Raw genomic sequence first — 19853 nt, 5'->3', positions numbered from 1 at the left:
CTACTGTTTACTTTCTCCACTGAGAAAACTGACCATTTAGTTCATTTTTTAAATTTTTTAACCAGTTTTCAATCCACAATTGCCTCTTATCCCATGACCTTTTAATGGGGAACTTTGTCAAACACCTTCTGAAAATCCAAATACACTAAATCTAATGGTTCACCTTTATCCACATGTTTATTAACCCCTTCAAAAAATATGTAGCAGATTGTTGAGGAAAGACTTCCATTGGGTAAATATGTGCTGGCTATATTAAACCATGTCTTTCTATATGTTCTGTGATTTTTTTCTTTAGAATAGTTTCTACGATTTTTCCCGGCACTGAAGTCACTCACCAGTCCATAGTTTCCCGGATCACCCTTGGAGCCCTTTTTAAAGATTGGCATTACATTGTCCATCCTTCAGTCTTCAGGTATAATACATGATTTTAATGGTAGGCTTAAATTACTCGTAATAGATCTGCAATTTCATTTTAGAGTTTTTTCAGAACTCTGGTGTGTAAACCATCCAGTCCAGGTGATTTGCTACTCTTTAGTTTGATAATCTGCCCTATTACATCTTCCAGGTTCGAGATTTGTTTCAGTTCTTCCAAATCATCACAATTAAATATCATTTCTGGCTTGGGTATGACCCCCAAAATCTGCTTCAGTAAACATTTAGTTTTCCCGCTATGGCCTTGTCTTCCCTAAATGTTCCTTTAACCCCACCTGCAGGTTCGGAGGGTTATCAGTGTGCTCCGTCGGAGCGCACTGTACTGTATCTGCCCGATAATTTGTTAGCATTTCATTATTCAGCTGTTCATTTTGGCCGTGAACTGTATTATACCCATACCACTATACTGTTCCCCCTCACACTTGGAATGTCCACCCATAAAGATTCTACTGTGCATTTAGTCTCCTGAAGGATCTTTATCCTGTTGGAATCTGTGCCATCTCCCACCAGATTGATCCGACCTATCATTGCAATATAATTTGTACCCTGTTATATAGCACTATCCCATTGGTTATCCTCCTTCCACCAGGGCTCTAAGATGCCAATTATGTCGACCTCTTCATTCAGTGCTGTACATTCTAATTCTCCCATCTTACTTTTTAGACTTTTGGCATTAGCATACAGATATTTCAAGGTGCGTATTTTATTTGAATATACAACTTTCCTAGCAGCTAACACGAGTAATTTGGAATTGTTTTACTCAATCTGTTTACTTATAGGCACATGGGCTACTTTTTCTTTAATTGGAACTTCTCTATCAGGATGCTTTCCCTGTTTCTTTAGTATCCTTTGATCATACCTGTCTCCATAACCAGTAGAAAAAAAATAAATGCCTCTATACACATTGGGTAATTTTGTAACAGCTCGCATAAAGTAGATGGAAAATACGTACATACTTTCCATTTTGAAAACGATTACACCTGATAAATTGTGTGCAGAAATGTTATATGTGCATACTTTTGAAAAGCCAAAAGCATGCACATGAGTGCAAACCTCTCCCTTTGCCACTGGGGGCACCTCTGCTCAATCTTGGTAAAACATCCATACAAATATGATGCATTCACGCAAGCCTTCCCAGACTAAGCCCCTCTCCCCTCCCTACCTCTGCCCCAAATGCTCGCCCCCAGATCGTCCCGGATCCTTTGTAAATACTCCACTGGTGCTGCTTCCCATTCAGTACATCTCTAATTTATAACCTGTTGAATTGTATTACCTAGCTTCTGTTAACCAGTTGCTCAGACCTATATCTTCTTGCCTTCTCTGTTGTTGTTATATTCCCCACCCACCGCCCTGTTATAATGTATTTTCCATTCTATTGTTGTCATGTGAACCGGCATGATGTCTCCTACTAATGCCGGTATAGAAAAGTTATTAAATAATAAATAAATAAGTTTACGCGCATATTGAGTGGTCAATTTTGTAAAAATCCATTTCTACATGTTAAACACTGTTTTGCCTTTAGAAGTTCTTTTGAAAATTGTTTCATCATTTGTGAAATCTCTTCAGAAGTATTGTATTCATTTCTGGAGGCCATACCTGCAGAAAAGGTTTAGTAGGGGTAGAGGCAATCCAGAGGAAGGCTACCAAAATGGTGTAGATCTTGCAACAAAAGCCCAATGAAATGTCATTTTAAGGACCTGAATACATATACCCTACATGAGATGTGATGATGCATTCAAATACCACAAAGCTATAAATACACAAGAAGCAAACTGTTTTCAGTGGAAAGGATGTTTTAGAGGAAGAGGTCATGATATGAGCCGCAAAAAGTGAACTCACAAGGTGGAATAAATAAATATGTAACTTAATAGGCTGGTTTGGTTACTCGGTGGCATTTGTCATGCACTGCTGTGAAAAAAAGGCTTGGCACCTGGGTCCACCTTTTGCTCCCCTGGCCTGCTTTGGAAGCAGCATTTACAATCCCTAAGAGGAGAGTATCCCATCCATTGCTCAATAGTAACACCTAGTAGCTGGAAAAAATCTATTAGAAGTTCCCACAGTGAAAAAGGCGGCTCTAAATGTAACAAGGCAAAGAGCCTTTTCAGTCGCCGGACCTATCCTGTGGAATGCTTTACGGACTCCTTGAGACAAATACACATTAGAAAGGAGTTCAAAAAAGCTTTAAAAACTCATTTTTTTAAGGAAGCATTTGGGAATCTTGAATCCGCTTAACAGTAGTTAACTCCAGGGAGGAAAGACAGTTATATGCTGTTTCAATTTAGTTTAGGATCCTTAAATTTTTATCTGTTTGTTTTTCTTTCTATTATTTTTTTGTAACATAGCAGTTAATGTTTGCCTTAACCTATTATAGTATATTTTAGTTGTTATTGATCAATATGTTAAATGTATTTTTATTTTAACTTTATTTCTATTTAATTTTATTCTATTGTTTATTTAATTTTTATTTATTTTATAATTTAAATTTTTTTTGTTACTATTATTGTAAACAGCTTTGTTCAATCATGTATTGGTAAAACGGTATATAAATGTGTTAAATAAATATGCACATGTACTGATTTCTGGAGGGAATTGTGGTCTGTGACTCCAAGCCAAGTACTGTCGCTGCCATGGCTGGGCTAGAGAAAGTTGCAGAAAAGAGAGGAAATATCCTGGGAAGTTGCGGATTAAGGCTTATGGTGCCATTGGTCAATAGATGCTGGTTCTGCTTGAGTTGGGATTCCAAATAAGCAGGAGGAAACTGCTAGACCAAAAATACAATTAGAAACATTTAAATATATTTCTTCACAGAAAGGGTGATTTATGGTTGGAACAGCTTTCTGGTGGAAATGGTAGAAGCAAAAACAGTAACAGACTTCAAGAAAGGTTGGGATAACCGCAGAGGATCGTTAGTTGCAAATAAATGAACGGCAACTCAGAGATCCACCGGCGTCTATTGCATTGTAACAGGAAATAAATTGGACAGACTTGAGCCTTATCTGCCATTATATTCTGCTTCTGTAACATACTACTCTAGAAGTCTTTGATTACTGGTTGTGTATGAGCGCAGGATGCTTTTTTTTGGCAAGGACTATTGATAGGGTTGCTTTGTTTGTTAGTTTGAACTCTGACTCCTTAAGCTTCAAAGTGCATGCCTACTGCAAACAAATGTTTGTGTTTTAAACCCCATAGCAAATTTTTCACCAGTGCCTTTGTTTTTGTGACATTTTCACCCAGGTGTCCAGATCCATGAGCGGACAAGTGTCAATCATGTGCTGGTGGAGAAAGGCCAAGTGACTGGGGTTGAAACAGACAGAGGGCACATTGACTGCGAGTATTTTGTCAACTGTGCTGGGCAGGTGCGTCGTAGCCTTCATCACTGAATCCAGTTCTCTGTATTCTCCCTTACTGTACTCTGAATAACCCAAGTTGCTATTCAAGTTAAATCCAAGGGCAGAAGTGTTGTAGATTGGAACTGGTGATTTATGATCTGTCCTTTTGTAGCTTGTTTCATACATCAATATATTTCATCTAAGTAAGAGAGAGTACATGCTCGCTCTTGTTTGAAAAGATTCACAGGGACTGATGTAATAAGCTGCATTCAAAAAAACCTGCTTAAAAAAAGCAAACACTAACAGTTCTCCCTGCTAGCGCGGCTCCTTACATAGCCCGTGAATAGATAATTCCCTCCTTTACTCATACAAAACCCGTGGCAGAACCTGCCACGGGTTTTGTATGAGTAATTGCATGTGTTTTCCCACTCTGATCTTACACATGTATATAATGTGTTCAGCATGGGGAAAACATGCTCACAAATCCACACTAAAAACCAGAGGCAGTTTTTACGCAAGTGCATGAAAATGGCATGAAAAGGAGGCAATTATTTATTCATTCACAGGCTATACAAGGAGCCGCGGTAGGAGGGAGAATGGTTAGTATGAGTTTTTTAAGCAGGTTTTTTAGCACCTCAGTCAAGGCAAAAGTTAAGTTAAAGCACCTGTCGGACCATTTTTCTCTTTGTTGGCATAGGTGTGGATGTGTATCTATGTTGCTCTAGTATAATTATGGATTACATTCACTTTTTCTGATGCTATGGTATGTTTTGAAGGTCACCTGAACAGTGGCAGACGCCTTATAGCGTGGCAGAAGGACAGAGAGAAGGCATTTTATAGGAGGGCCTGAGAGGATTCCCACATTCAGTCCCACTCCCGGACCACTAAGCCCCATTCCCTGTATGTACACCTGGGTTTATGTATCCCTGCCAGCAGATGGAGACAGAAAACGTTTTACTGACACTGCTACATAATCCCTGGTGCCACCTGCAGTTTCTCAGTATTTCTCTGTCTCCAGCAGATGGTGGATGGTGTAGAACTTGTAGTTCTGCAGTCTGGAGAGTATTTTAGTTAAGAACATAAGAAATTGCCATACTGGGTCAGGCCAAGGGTCCATTAGCATCCTGTTTCCAACGGTGGCCAATCCAGACTACAAGTACCAAAACACTAAATAGATCCCATGCTACTGATGCCAGTAATAGCAGTGATTATTCTCTAAGACAGCTTGATTAATAGCAGTTAATGGACTTCTCCTCCAAGAACGTATCCAGTTTTGTGAGCCTTCCTCCCAGGGGTTTTTGGGTCCTGGTGGATCTTTCCCTGTGTAGTTGAGCTGGTGGTAGGTGACCCTTTTGTATGCTTGCTCTTTTGTCCTGCAGGTGTAATTCTGGTGGTCCAGATCCCTCCCATTCAAGAGGCTGCCAAGGCGGCTGTAAGCTCAGGCAACTGGGTTTTTGTCAGTTTGCCTCTCCTTTTTGAATCAGGCTGATCCTCCTGTAGTGCTGGACAGCTCTGTGTTCCATGCTGAGGGAGGTTTTGTGTCAGTTTATTAAAGCAAAAAAAAAAAAGAGTAAGAGTTGGGAGCCAGAGGAGCTGAGATAAGGCGCTAGAGTCCTGGGAGCTCTGAGGGATGGCTCTCTTCTCTGTTAAGGTTGATGGTAAGGGGAGAAGGGCTTCTTTTGCCTCTACCAAGTTTTGCGGAGTCCTGGGCTTAGCGCAGGAATTTTTCCCACTGATTATGGTGCACGGCGCTGGCACAACTAAGCTGCTTAGGGCTCTGTGCCGCTTGTGTTTCAGGGGGAGAAGGGCCATTTGAGGGCCTGGTTGAGGCTAAACGATGTAGGCGGCATGCAAGCTCTCCCGTGGCGGCTGTCCCTACGTGTTAGAGTTCTGACCGGGTCAGGGCCGCCTCTGTCGGCATGGGAACAGCAGCCATTTTGGATTATAATGCAGCGCTGGCCGCGCCGACGGAGGAGGTGGGGATTTTCCTCCAATGCTTTCCCCGGTCCGCGTGACCTCTGAGGAGGAGCAGGGGAGAGTAGATGAGATACTTGACTCAGATCTACCTGTGGCTGGCCCCTCAGTAGCTGGGTCCCATCAGTTGCTTGCTGCTCCTTGGCCTCTTTCCGCTCATTTTATCTTGCTTTTTACATGAAGCTTATTTAGCTCAGCAGGCAGGGCTCGGGACTCAGTCTCAATCTTCTGTGGGTCTGGGCTTGTGTGTTCCAGACCTGGGCAGACACAGAAAAAGAGGCCTTCCATGGTTCACCGTTTACTGGGTCCTGCACCAATTGGCGAGGACTCTGAGTCAGTCGGATCGGAGGGAGCTCCCAGGGATCTAGGGGTGTTGATGTCACAGGACCAGAGGGTTGATCCAGATGCAGCTGGCACAATTCCGGAGGACAATTCTGAAGAAGTCCCGAGTTCTAAGGGGGATGACCCCAAGGTGTCAGATTGTTCCATAGGGAGGAATTAGGCCCTTTAATACCACATGTCCTAGAGGAACTTGGGCTGAAGATTCCCCAAGAAGACTCTGACATGGAAGGGGCGGACCCGGTTCTGGATGGACTTGGGGGTCCCCTGAGAGCCTTCCCCTATCATAAGTCAGTAAAGAAACTGGTGGTTCGGGAGTGGGGGAGCTCTCAACACCAGCTTAAGAGTGGGGAGGGTGATGGCAAAGCTTTATCCTTTGCCTGAACAGACGATGGAGCTGTTTGCCCTTTCAAAGGTGGATGCTGTGGTGTCAGCAGTCACAGAAAAGACTATCCCGGTCACGGGTTCCATGACTTTGAAGGATGTGCAGGATCAAAAGCTGGAGATTCATCTCAAGAAGAGTTTTGAGGTGGGGGCCATCTGCTCCAGTTTAATGCAAAGAGCTTGTCTGCGTTGGGTGCAGCAACTTCAGGACAGGCAGGCAAAGTCAGGTGGCGAGGCAGAGAAAGCTGAGCGCTTAGAGGTGATGGTGGCATACATTACAGATGCCTTGTATGACTTGGCAAGAGCTTCGTCTCACATTGTGGGATCTGCGGTGTCACCATGCGGTTGTTATGGCTGCGAAACTGTGTCGTCATAAGTCCCAGTTGGGGTCTTTGCCCTTTAAGGGATGCCTTTTGTTTGGAGAGGACCTAAAGCAGTTGATGAAAGATCTGGGAGAGAATAAAGTGCATAAGTTGCTGGAGGACAAGTCTAAGGGCAGGCGGTTTTTTCAGACTCTCTTGCTTTTTCGTGACATTAGGAGGTCTTGTCCTGCGAGAGGAGTCCCAGCTTCGCAGAAACAGTTCTCTCCAAGATGACAGTCCTGGGGTCAGTCCTTTTGAGGAGGCTGGAGGCCCTTCAGAGCTTCCACAGAAGGTGGAGCTACAGGGGCTAAATCCTCCTAATGAGGCGAGGTTGGTCCACTCCTCCGTTCCCCATATAGAGAGTTGCCTATCACGGTTTTACGGGGAGTGGGCCAAAATCACTCAGGATCAATGGGTCCTCAGCGTATTAAAAATTGGTTACGCATTAGTTTGCTCGCCCCATTCGCAACCTGCTTCTAGTCTCCCCCTGCGGATTGTTTGAAAAGCAGGGAGTGCGAGAGACGTTAGATTGGTTTGCGGATGTTAAGGGCAGTGATTTCAGTTCCCCAGAGCGAAAGAAGCAAAGGAAGGTATTCCATGCATGTCGTCTTTCCAAAGAAGGAAGGCACTTTCCGCCCGATTCTGGACTTGAAGCAGGTAAATGTGGCACACTAGGTCCCGAGGTTCCAGATGGAGACCCTGAGTCTTGTTTGCAGTATGCAAGGATCTGACGGAGGCGTACCTGCATATTCCCATTGTATATATTACCTAACTTTGTACAGTGGCGCTTCTCTGCAGATATTTGGACACAAGGATATTTACAAATAATTTAGGTGAGGCAAATATAAATTGATTATTGCATATCCTTGGGAGAAACAGACAGCCAGACCTTCAATACAGGAGCTCTACAGCCTGTGTCTCTCAGTATCTTGTAAAAAGCTATATTATATAGATTCAAACTGCTAAATGCTTGTGATGAGGATCACTTATGCAATATGACAGTGTAATAAGCTGACCTTCTCTAGCCTGAGAAATCCCCACCTACCTTAAAAGTTCCTTTGTTTTAGCTTTGCTTTTGATGTCTCTTCTTCAGAAGATTCTTTGCTCTGTCAGTAGATCAATCATTTCATCTCCAAGGGGCAGGGAGAAACTCTGATTTCAGTTGGAGTCTCTTGGAGCCAGATAAGCAAAAGAATGCAGTTTCAGCCATCTGCCATCGATAACCTCCTGACCTTTAATTATAGGCTTTGCAGAGCCTACAGGTCTTCCAAATTCTTGAGTCTGATGTCAGTGAAAGGTTCAGTTAAGGCAGACAGCAAAGGACTCTGGGACAAGCTGAGTGAGCCAAAGGCCTGAACCAAAATCTTATGTTATCACCATTATTACCTTGGTGAATGTGCGGGATGCCGTAGCCAACCCAAAAGGAAAAGCCTGAAACTGGAAATGCTGCCCCAACACCATGAACCACAGAAAATGGTGATGATCTGGGTGAATGGTGATATATGGCTTTTCCTTTTGGGTTGGCTACGGCATCCCATACATTCACCAAGGTAATGATGGTGATTGCAATGGCATTATGGTGCGAGAGAGTGCTGGTGTCACCCTTACCTGGACGACTGGCTCCTCAGGGCAAAGTTGCAGTTCGGTGCAGAATGTGATAAATACTCTGGAATCTTTAGGCTGGTTGGTGAATTTAGAAAAGAGCTACCTGGTTCCATCTCAGACCCTGGACTATTCAGGAGTGAGGTTCAACACACGAAAGGCAAGTGTTTCTGACAGAGGAGCAGGTTTGCAAGTTGTAGAGACAAGTTGGGCGCTTGTTGGAGTTACCAGTACCCAGAGTCTGGGAATATTTGCAGGTTCTGGGCTTAATGGCTTCAACACTGGAGTTAGTGGGGGCCTTTGTGCATATGAGAGCACTGTTGATGCAGTGGAATCTGCTCTCTGAGGAGTTTCATCTTCCCTTGCCTCTCGAGAGTTCTGCACGGGACAGTCTGTCTTGGTGGCTGCTGATGGTCCAGTCTAATTTGTGGTGTCGATCTGGAGATCCCGGATTGGGTAATTCTTACTACCGATGCCGGTCTATCTGGATGGGGAGCAGTATGTCAGCAGCAGCCAGCCCAGGACACTTGGTCCACAAAGGAAGTCTCTTGGTCTATCAGTCAGTTAAGAGACCAGAGCAGTGCAGTTAGCATTGCTTACATTTTTGCCTTTGATACGGGGCCGGTCAGTGAGGGTCTTTTTGGATAATGTGATGGCCGTAGCCTACATCAGTTAGCAGGGAGGAAACAATCTAGCAGTGGCCCAGGAGCTAATCCTTTGGGCAGAGCAACATTTGGAGCAAATAGTAGCGTCACACATCGCAGGGGTCAAAAATGTTCAAGTGGACTTTGTCACAGGTTACTAGATCCTGGGGGAGTGGGAGCTGTCTGATACAGAGATGCAGCTCATCCACAAGAGATGGGGCTGTCCCCATGTGGATCTATGGCGACTCGTTTCAATGCGAAGGCGGTTTGTTTTTATGGTCAAAGACTAGAGTATGGGACCAAGGGGGTCAATGCTTTGGTGGTACCCTGACCTCAGGAGGTTAAGCTTTACATATTTCCTCCTCCAGTAGGCAAGCTGTTGCATTGGATAGAGAGACACCCGGGTGAAGTAGTGTTGGAAGCCCCGGAGTGGCCACATCGGCCATAGTTCGTGGATCTAGTCAACTTGGCAGTGGATGGACCATTACATATCAGCCATCTTCCATGCCTTCTTCGACAGGGTCCCATATTTTCAGACCAGGCTGCTTGGCTTTTGAGAAGCAGCGTTTGAGATGCAGAGGGTATCCAGAGCCGGTCATTGCTGCTCTTCTTTAGAATAGACGGACATCTACTTCATTGTCTTATGTGAGGGTCTGGAAGGTTTTTGAGTCCTGCTAACAGAGTGCAGGCCTTCGGTATCTGAGATTTTATCCTTTCTTCAGGAAGGTTTGGTCAAGGGTTTGGCTTTCAACTCTTGCTTGCCTGCGAGGTAAAGTAGAAGGTTGCACGCTGTCTTCTCATCCTGATGTGGTTAATTTCTTTGTGGGGCTAAGAATTTATGCCCTCCAGTGAGCAGAGTTTGGCCATCCTGGAATCTTAATCTCGTTCTCAGAGGTTTGTATGAGGCGCCTTTTGATCTGCTTCGTAGAGTGACGCTTAAGGATTTGACCCTAAAGGTTGTTTTTTCTAGTGGTCCTTTGTTCAGCAAGGAGAATCTGAGTTGCAGGCACTGTCTTGCTGTGCTCTGTTTCTACAGCTTTCAGACTCAGGCGTGTTCTTGCAGACGGTACTCTCATTTTTACCAAAGATGGTATCAGCATTTCATGTGAATCAGACAGTGGAGCTTCCGGCTTTTCCAGAGTTGGATTCTTCCACGCCTCATGCGTGGGAGCTTAAACTTTTTGAAGTCCGCAGGGCTTTGTTGAGATATCTCAAGGTAACAAATGATTTTAGGAAGTCTGACCATCTTTTTGTTTCATGGAGAGGTTCGAAAAAAGGTACCCAGGCTTCCGAGGCTACCATTGCGAGGTGGCTCCTGTCATTCAGGGATGATAGGGGAGGAGATAAGGATGGAGCTGACAATGCAGAACAAGGAAGAGCCTCCACAGGAGCAGGATGGCTATTTCTTCTGTTGTATCAGTTTCAGCTCCTCTTTTCCTTTCCACCAGAGGCTGCCTGTTGTCAGCAGGTGCAGGAGGAGGGAGAAGGCAGGAGCAGAAACAGTCCCAGACCATAGCTGTGACTCTTGTGAGTGATTTGTGGGAAGGGAAATGAGGATGAATGCCTGGGTGCAATGTAAGAGGGACATGAATGTTAGAGGTGAGAGAGAATTCATGGGAATAGTGGGGTTTAGATGGGGGTGAATGTTGAGAGAGATTTATACTTGGGGGATGACATGAAAGTGAGTAAATATTGGGAGGCGAGGAGAGAGTTGAATGCTTGAGGGGAATGGACTATACCGTATTTTTCGCTCCATAAGATGCACCTAGGATTCAGAGGGGGAAAACTTAAAAAAAAAAAAAAAAAAAAAGTGTGCTAAACCGGCTCTGTTCCCGGGCATTTGTGCATCTTATGGAGCAAATTAGGGGAGTGCATAACATTTTTTTTTGTCCCCATTTTGTTTTTTGGTCTGGGGAGGGCCATTTCGGTTTACTCCCCAGATCAGAAAACTTTTTATCGTTCTCTTTCTGTGGGAATCCCCCCCCCCGCATTCCAACCCTTTAAATTTAATTAACTACTATCCTCCTGACCCTCCCCCCCCCCCCCCCCCAAGTCCTGCCAAAAGTCCCTGGTGGTCCAGCGGGGGTCTGAGAGTGATCTCCTGCACTTGGGCCGTCGACTGCTGGTAATCAAAATGGCGCCGACGGCCCTTTGCCCTTTCTATGTCACAGGGGCTGACCAATGGCACCGGTAGCCCCTGTGACATAGAAAGGGTAAAGGGCCGTCGGCGCCATTTTAATTACCGGCAGTCGACGGCCCAAGTGCAGGAGATCACTCTCGGACCCCTGCTGGACCACCAGGGACTTTTGGCAGGTCTTGGGGGGGGGGGGGGGGGTCAGGAGGCTGGGGGATTGTAGTTAGTTTTTAGTTTTTTGGGTTTTTTTATATTCGCTCCATAAGACGCACAGACATTTTCTCCCCACTTTTGGGGGAAAAAAAAGTGCGTCTTATGGAGCGAAAAATACGGTAAATCTGGAATGGATTGGCTGAAGGAGCATGCTGGGGTCAGGCCTGGGGAGTATGCAGAGGAGAGGGAAAATTGAGTGTGGAGAAGAGAGAAAATGCTGGAAGTCGTCCATAGAGGGGAGAAGAGTTGAAGTGGGTGGTGAGGAGTTTCCTTTTTGAAAATGAACTTGTGGCCCCGAGAGTACAAAGTACCCATGGGCCTACAAACCTCCCTGTGGGCTCTGAAAATGTGACCCAAAGAAGAAGGATAAAGGGATCTTGGTATCTGAATGTTATATAGATGACTGACTTATTCACTTACTACTTGCCATTTGTTTTTAAATGTTTTCAGTGGGCTTATGAGTTGGGTCTCTCCAATGAAGAGCCAGTTAGCATCCCACTGCACGCCTGTGAACATTTCTATCTCCTGACAAGGCCATTGCAGAAACCTCTGCCAAGCAGCACACCAAGTAAGAACATGCTATCTTACAGTATACAGACAAAGTTAGACTAAACTGCTGGACTCAGCAGATAAAATGAATAGAATTGTGAAGAAATTGGATACATTTATGGATACCCTGTGGCAGTGTCTGAAGCTAGTGATATGAAAAATGCATGAGACCTTATTGTAATCTGTGAGGCAGATGGGAGGAATGAGTGAAACTCCATTGTACTGGAGTGCAAGGCATTAATCATGTGAGCCAACTTTTGCACGTAATCTGACCCCCAAGTATCTGACAGCCAGATCTATTTAGTGATGAAATAATTTTACTCATTTCTGTTTTGAGCAAGATCAAGAGTTCATTGTAGTAATACTCAGGGCTGGAATTAAGATTATGGTGCCCATAGGCAGAGGATCAGGGATGGGAGGTTTTGCCCTGAGAAATCAGAGAGCAGCATGGGAAGTTTTTTAGTTTTTGAGCACCTTCAGAATTTCGCTTCCTAGGTGCATGCCTAAATCCACCCACAGTAATTGTGTGTATGTGGGCTAGCCTCTTCGCTCAGGCTATAGTGCTGTGCGCTCCAGTACAGGTGAATCAGTTGGGCCTGGACTTGACAGATGTGCTCACAGGCCCAGGGAAGGCAGTAAGACTGCTGCTCTTATGCCAACAAATCCTGGCCATGAGTGATTTATTTATTTGTTGATTTTTATATACCGACATTCGTCGGAACATCATGCTGGCTAATATGCCTCGGAAGAGGCTTCCTTTCAGCCTCTGTGCCAGTTAGTCTTCTGAACTGCTCAGGCATGCCATCTGATGAGCAGGGAGTGGGAAAAGCTACTGAGTAGGGGGAATAAAATCAAGAACTGTAGCTCTGTACACTCTCTGAAGCCCAGAGAGACTTGCAGGTTTGAAGAGTCACAACGGTAAAGCTTTCTTTTGGCTACTAATCCTGGATAATCAGATGTATAGAACAAAACAGCAGTATTAACTTTATCCCAGGCAAGCAGGATGCTAGTCCTCACATATGGGTGACGTTACTGACAGAGCCCTATCACAGAAAACTTTCGTCAAAGTTTCTAGAAACTTTTGACTGGCATCCTGAGCCCACTGAGCATGCCCAGCATGCCATGATCCCTCGAGCCGCTGCTGTTAGCCTCACGGTTATAGGAGCCCTTTGTGTTGAATATTCACTACAAAAAAAAGTTTAGAGATATCGGAAAAAGCTTATCCCACTGTAGGGATCTCCCTTTTTCCACAGTCGGTGAGTGTTTACAATTTTTTACGGTCGGTTCGTTATTGTTAAACCGAGTCAGAAGGTAGTCAACGACTGTCCGGCCTTCGTTATGGCTACCGGTTTTAAAAAGTGCCCAAATTGCTCCCGCACTATGTCCATAACGGACCCACACATCGAGTGTGTACTCTGTCTCGGCAAGAGACATGATGTTTCGACGTGCCCGAGATGCGCAGAGATGACGCCGAAAGGCAGACGAGCGCGCATGGAAAAAATGGAACATCTATTCCATCTTCAACTGATGCCGTCGACTTCAACTTCGACACAATCGTCTCCGGCTGGAGCGATTAGAAAAGTCATCCTAAAAACTAGACGTCGGCCGGATGAAGCAGGTGATCGGCCTTCACTGACCCCTTCACGGTCATCGATAACGTCTACATCTACCATCGAAAAAGGCGTCTAACATCGAGAGAAACACAGTCATTGACACCGGAAGCCTCAGGATCCGGAATTGGACCCGATAACCAGAGTTCCCTCGACAATTATCGAACCAACTCCGAAGAAACCTCGGAGAGAGGAGTCTCTATGTCCTTCGAGGCCTTCGACTCCTAGGCGATCCCCACCGATATCGGTGCCAGGAACCGTACCTCCACAGGGACCTGTGGAGATACCAGTATCGCCTTCACTGCCTCCCCCCATAGCTGCTCTGCTTTCACCAGCTATGAGGGCGGAACTGGATGGTTATATCCGCCAGGCAGTTCGAGATGCACTCCGTGACATGCCTTCGATGCCAGCACCGATGACAGTTCCACCTTCGATGCCAGCTCTATCGCCGACACTGGTTCCACCCCCGTCACCGATACCGTCATAGAATCCATACCGATTCCGATGCCGTCATAGAATCCATCGCCAGTGCCGGTTCATCCACCGACACCCTTACCCTCACAGACACCGATGCCTACACCAATGCCGGTGCTGGATATGTCCTTTTTGGCGCCAATATTAGCGAAGTTGGACACTTTCTCATCAGTGCCATTCCGGTGCAACAACCCGATGCCTCGACGCCAAGACCGATGGAAGAAGAAGAAATAACAAAGGAAGTACCGATGCCTGAACCTACTCCAGGTCCATCGGAAATCTCTCGTCCACGGCCATCGTTTTCTCCACTATGTCCATCGAGACCACCGGTGAAACCCTCGATGCCATCCTTTCCTCTTCCATAGACTCCTCCTCCTCCACGTTCATCGGACACTTGGGATGATCCAAATACTGACTCTTCCTCAGAGGAAGACCTCTCAGATCTTTCTCCTCCGGAGGAAAAACTGAAATCCCCTCCAGAGGACCTCTCTTTCTCTAATTTCATCAAAGACATGGCTGATACTATCCCTTTTCAGCTAGTATCCGAAGAAGATACTAGACAGAAAACTCTGGAAGTATTACAGTTTGTGGATCCACCTAAGGAAGTCCTGGCAATACCAGTTCATGAAGTTCTAGTGGACTTGCAACACAAGCTATGGGATCATCCCTGCACCATACCACCTGTAAATAAACGGACTGATGCTACCTATCTAGTCCAGCATATTCCTGGCTTCCAGAAAACTCAACTACCTCACCAATCAGTAGTAGTAGTAGAATCAGCTCAAAAGAGGTCTAAAAGAATTAAACCTCATTCATCTAATCCTCCTGGGAAAGATCACAGGTTTTTGGACACCATTGGCAGAAAAATATTTCAAGGATCAATGCTAGTGACCAGAATTGCGTCCTACCAACTCTATATGACGCAATATCAGTGTAATCTGTGGAAACAAATTTAGGAGTTATTGGAACCTCTTCCCCAACAATTTCAAGATTCCTTCAACAGCATTATCCATAAGGGCCTAGAAGCTGGGAAACATGAAGTTAGAGCAGCTTATGACAACTTCGAGACTTCATCTAGAATGTCTGCCACAGGCATAAGTGCCCACAGATGGCCCTGGCTCAAGGCCTCCAACCTGAGACCAGAAGTGCAAGAGAAGTTTGCTGATCTTCCTTGTGCAGGAGATAATCTCTTTGGAGATAAAGTACGTGAAGCAGTCTCCCAGCTGAAGGAACATTTGGAAACATTAAGTCAACTTTCCTCTGCTCCACCAGAGTCCCAAACATCCACACTAAGACTTCCCAGGAAGGATTCAAAAAGGCCATATTATAGACCACGGAGATACTATACTCCTGCTACCCGTGGAAGGTCATCAAGGCCAGCACAAAGATCGCAGACCCGACAACCAAGAGCACCTAGAGCTCAACCCCCTCTGCAAAAAGGCCCAGCTTCGGGATTTTGAAATCTCACCAGAGAACAAAAGCCTACCTACCAATCCGACCCCCAAATTTGCCAGTAGGTGGTCGGATCACTTTCTTCCATCACATGTCACTACAGACCAATGGGTACTCTCGATAACATCTCAAGGGCACCACCTGGACTTCCTCACTGTACCAAACGATACTGCACCCACCTCGTCTTGGACAGTGAAAAATCAATCCAAACTCTTACAAAAAGAATTATCCACCCTTCTGAGATCCAGGGCCGTGGAATCAGTTCCCCGACCTCAGCAGGGCAGAGGATTCTACTCCCGTTATTTCCTCATTCCAAAGAAAACAGGAGGCCTACGTCCCATATTGGACCTCCTGAAGCTCAACAAATACCTACGAAAGGAAAAATTCAGGATGGTGTCATTGGGCACCATGTTACCTCTACTTAAAAAAGGAGATTGGCTCTGTTTTCTGGATCTTCAAGACGCTTACGCTCACATTCCAATATTCCCTCCTCATCGCAGATATCTGCTTTTTAGTGGGACGTCAACATTTCCAGGACAGGGTGCTACCATTCGGTCTTACCTCAGCACCTCGAGTGTTCATAAAGTGCCTGGCAGTGGCAGCTGCCCACTTGCACAAGGAAGGCGTGCACGTTTTTCCTTATCTAGACGACTGGCTCATCAGAAGCCAAACAAAACAAGGAGCTCTCAATTCTCTCAGGCTCACGATAAATCTACTCCATTCGCTGGGATTCCTAATCAACTACCAGAAATCCCACTTCACACCATCTCACCTGTTGCAATTCATTGGAGCAGAATTAAACACCATAAGGTCAAAAGCTTTCCTCCCAAAAGACCGTGCACAGACACTCGCTTCGTTAGCAGGCTCTCTACGCACACGGATGCAGGTGACAGCTCATCAATGTCTCACTCTTTTGGGTCACATGGCCTCCACAGTTCATGTCACTCCTATGGCCAGATTAGCCATGAGAGTCACTCAATGGGCACTCAGAAGGCAGTGGATACAAGCCATTCAACAACTGTCTTATCCAGTTCAAGTAACTCAACAACTACGGTCCTTGCTCCTATGGTGGATGAAAGAGGACAACTTACTCACAGGCCTACCTTTCCAACAACCGATTCTGCAAATGATATTAACTACAGATGGACTCAGGACCAGTGGATTATGTGCTCTTCTGCTAGCAGAAATCTGGAGTCAAATTTCAAAACTGACGTCACCCTAGATATACCCCTGCAGTGACCTCAGCTACTCAGTATCTCTGTCTCCTAGCAGATGTGGACACTATCCCACACACTAGCACAGTGTTAGGAAAATTACAGCAAGAAGACAAAATTACCTTAAAGAAGATCGAGCCCCTGTCTCCTGCGGTGATATCTAAGGGTCCCTTCCCAGTTGAGAATTCTTGAGGTGATTTCCGATATTCCTCAGAAGTGTGCCTTGGCCCCCAGAGGGGCTGAAAGGCAGCAGGTGCATAACAGAGCGCGCCGGTGAAGGTAAAACCCTCTCCCCCCGCAGCTGGAGACCGTTCAGCACACGATCGGTAAGCACAGAGACCAGGTAAGCAGAAAGCTTTAAATTCAGGTCTCCGGTCTCCAGAGCTCAAATCGCCGTACCGATTCTTCCTTCTTCCGGCGAGGTAAAAAAGGGAGCACCGATTGGGTTGAGCAGCCTTGGTTGGGCTAGTCCCCTAGCCGGTGCAAGGGTCCACACACGTGGAGACCCTCGGGGGGGGGGGGGGGGCACCATCTTGTGCATGGGGGTTGTCTGTGCCATCTTCCTTTCTCGACCGGCGGTACGCGCAGGGCTGGCCGGATGGCCGATGCGCCTAACTTGTGCACGTCCAATACAAACATGCGCACAGCTGCGCGCACAACTGAGCGCACTCCGTGCGCATAACTACATGCGCACATTGAAGCTCATTACCTGTGCGTCGAGTCATTGAGGCAATGGCACCAGCATCCAAGAAGGCCAGAAGGCATTCCTCTTTGCACAGCTTGCCGTATAAGAGCCGCGCAGCCTGAACTGGAGTCCTGCCTGTATCAGCATTGCGAAGAAGCCCAGGGAGGTCCTAAACATGGTCCCGCATTATCTGAAGATGGATCTGAAACTACTACATACGATAGCCCCCCAGATCTATGCAACTCTGAGATGGCTTCTCCACAGGAAGGCACCTCTGGGGCCCCTACTTCGACTCCCCCTGGAATTATCATGGACCCAGAACCTTCTCCTGGTTAGAATTTTTCCAAGGGCTGCAAGCCTTCGTTCAGACGCAATCAGCCCCAGCTGCGACCCAGGCTCAACCCCTGTGGGAAGCACAAGATCCTCCTGGCCCTATTCGGATGCCTTGAGACATGCCTCGCCTAACCAAGAATTTCCCTGACAGGGACCCGCACACCTCAGATGATGCCGGCTCCCTGGAAGAAGGAGAAATCCTTCCAGGCCTGGAACCATGGAAGAAGCGAAACATGCTTCGCTTCTTCCACAGGGATGAATTACCAGCCCTTGTTTCCCAGACTCTGGGCATTCCAGGCACGGACCCTATGGCAGAACCAAAGAAGAACCCCATCTTGGTGTCCCTTAGTAAAGCTTCATGCTACTTCCCAATGATGGAAGCCATTCAGGAACTGATTGACCTGGAGTGGGATGCCCCGGAGGCCAGCTTTAAAGGAGGTTGGGCCTTGGAAGCCTTATACCCTCTGGAACCAGCGACCAAAGAACACCTGCGTCTTCCGAAAGTGGACGCCATGGTCTGTGCTGTCTCAAAGCAAACAACCATTCCAGTTGAGGGAGGGCTGCATTGAAGGACACTCAGGATAGATGATTGGAATCTATTCTTAAGCAGGCCTTCGCAACAGCTATGACACTGCAGATTACCTCCTGCTGCACACTGGTGGCACATTCCTGCTTGCTCATCTCGAGAGAGCAAAATAACTCCGAAACGTATACCGGTGAGACGATGGAACCTGCAGTAGCCTTCCTGAAGGACGCAAGCTCAGATCTGGTGCATACCTCAGCCAGAGGCGTGGCCTCTGTAGTGGTAGCCAGAAGACAGCTATGGCTGTGGAATTGGTCTGCTGACGCAATCTCTAAAGTGAATCTCACAAGAATGCCCTTTAAAGGATCTCTCTTATTCGGAAGCGAATTGGAGAAGTTAGCCAGCAAGTGGGGTAAATCTCCAGTGCCTCGGCTACCAGAAGACAGAGGTAAAAATCCCACGCCCCTCCCCCAGAAGAACTAGGATCAGAGGCTCCCAACGCTTTCGCCCCTACAGGAACTACTAGTTCAGGCACCTCGTCCCTCCGGAAGGTCCTAGCCCTTTTGGAACAGACAGACCAAGAGAGGAACAGGCCTGAGGGCAGGCTCCAGCCATGCCCCCCAATGAGAATGGGCCGACCCATCCTCAGGAAGAGGAAATAGAAGGTCGACTTGCCCTCTTCTACCAAAGATGGGTTGAGATCACGTTGTACAAATGGGTACTAAACATCATTCGAGAAAGTTAGTCTGGAGTTCCGTAGCATCCCGCGGGACAAATTTATGATGTCACCCTACCACTCCCAAACCAAGAGACTGGCAGTGGAAGCCACTCTGATAAGACTACTCAGTCTGAAGGCATTAAGTCCGATTCCTATGCCCCAACGAAATACAGGGCGCTATTCTATCTATTTTATCGACCCCAAGACGGGAAGGATCATTCCGACCCATATTGGATCTCAAGAAAGTTAACCGCCATCTGCGGATACTATACTTCCGCATGGAGACCCTTCGCTCCGTAATAATAGCAGTACAACCAGGAGAGTTCCGAACAACCCTGGACCTCTCCGAAGCCTACCTTCACATTCCAGTCCATCAAGATCACCAGCATTTTCTATGCTTTGCGATACTGGGTCACTATTACCAGTTCCAAGCGCTACCCTTTGGCCTAGCAACCGCCCCAGAGCATTCTCCAAAATTATGGTGGTTGTGGCGGCAACACTGAGAAAGGAAGGGATCTTGGTACACCCTTACCTGGACGACTGGCTGATCAGGGCAAAGTCTTCGGAAGAGAGCCAGCAGGTGACCAGCAGAGTCAAGAACCTACTGCAGGAGCTCGGTTAGGTCGTGAACACGGGCAAGAGCAGTCTGCAGCCCTCTGTCTGTAGAGTACCTGGGGGCTCGTTTTGACACCAAACAGAACAGTCTTCCTCCCTCCTCCGAGGAGAAGGAAGCTGATGGAACAATTACGATGATTGATGACCAATGCACGCCCCAAGGTATGAGACTATCTTCAAGTCCTCGGCCACATTTATTTATTTATTTAAATGTTTTTATATACCGATAGTCGTTGGGAACATCTCATCGGTTAACAAGAAACAAAA

General features: G+C 46.5%; 1 protein-coding gene across 2 annotated transcripts in view; it reads left to right on the top strand.

The window, feature by feature from the left end:
- The window catches only part of PDPR (pyruvate dehydrogenase phosphatase regulatory subunit), a 136517-nt gene that overhangs the window by 57089 nt on the left and 59575 nt on the right, over positions 1-19853 (top strand). The window contains exons 1-3 of one of the 2 annotated variants that reach the window (XM_029608895.1): positions 365-412; positions 3667-3788; positions 11864-11981. Coding sequence is in view for 1 of the 2 variants with exons in the window: in XM_029608893.1 (XP_029464753.1) it covers positions 3667-3788; positions 11864-11981 (240 nt within the window). In the remaining variant the exon portion in view is untranslated. Of the gene's footprint in view, positions 1-364; positions 413-3666; positions 3789-11863; positions 11982-19853 lie in introns of those variants that run through there. The other variant, XM_029608893.1, reaches the window with a different exon arrangement.

Source organism: Rhinatrema bivittatum, chromosome 7, assembly GCF_901001135.1.
Source record: "Rhinatrema bivittatum chromosome 7, aRhiBiv1.1, whole genome shotgun sequence".
NCBI lineage: Eukaryota > Metazoa > Chordata > Amphibia > Gymnophiona > Rhinatrematidae > Rhinatrema > Rhinatrema bivittatum.
The sequence above is the reverse complement of the archived record's forward strand: the minus strand, read 5'-3'. Positions and strand labels throughout refer to the sequence as shown.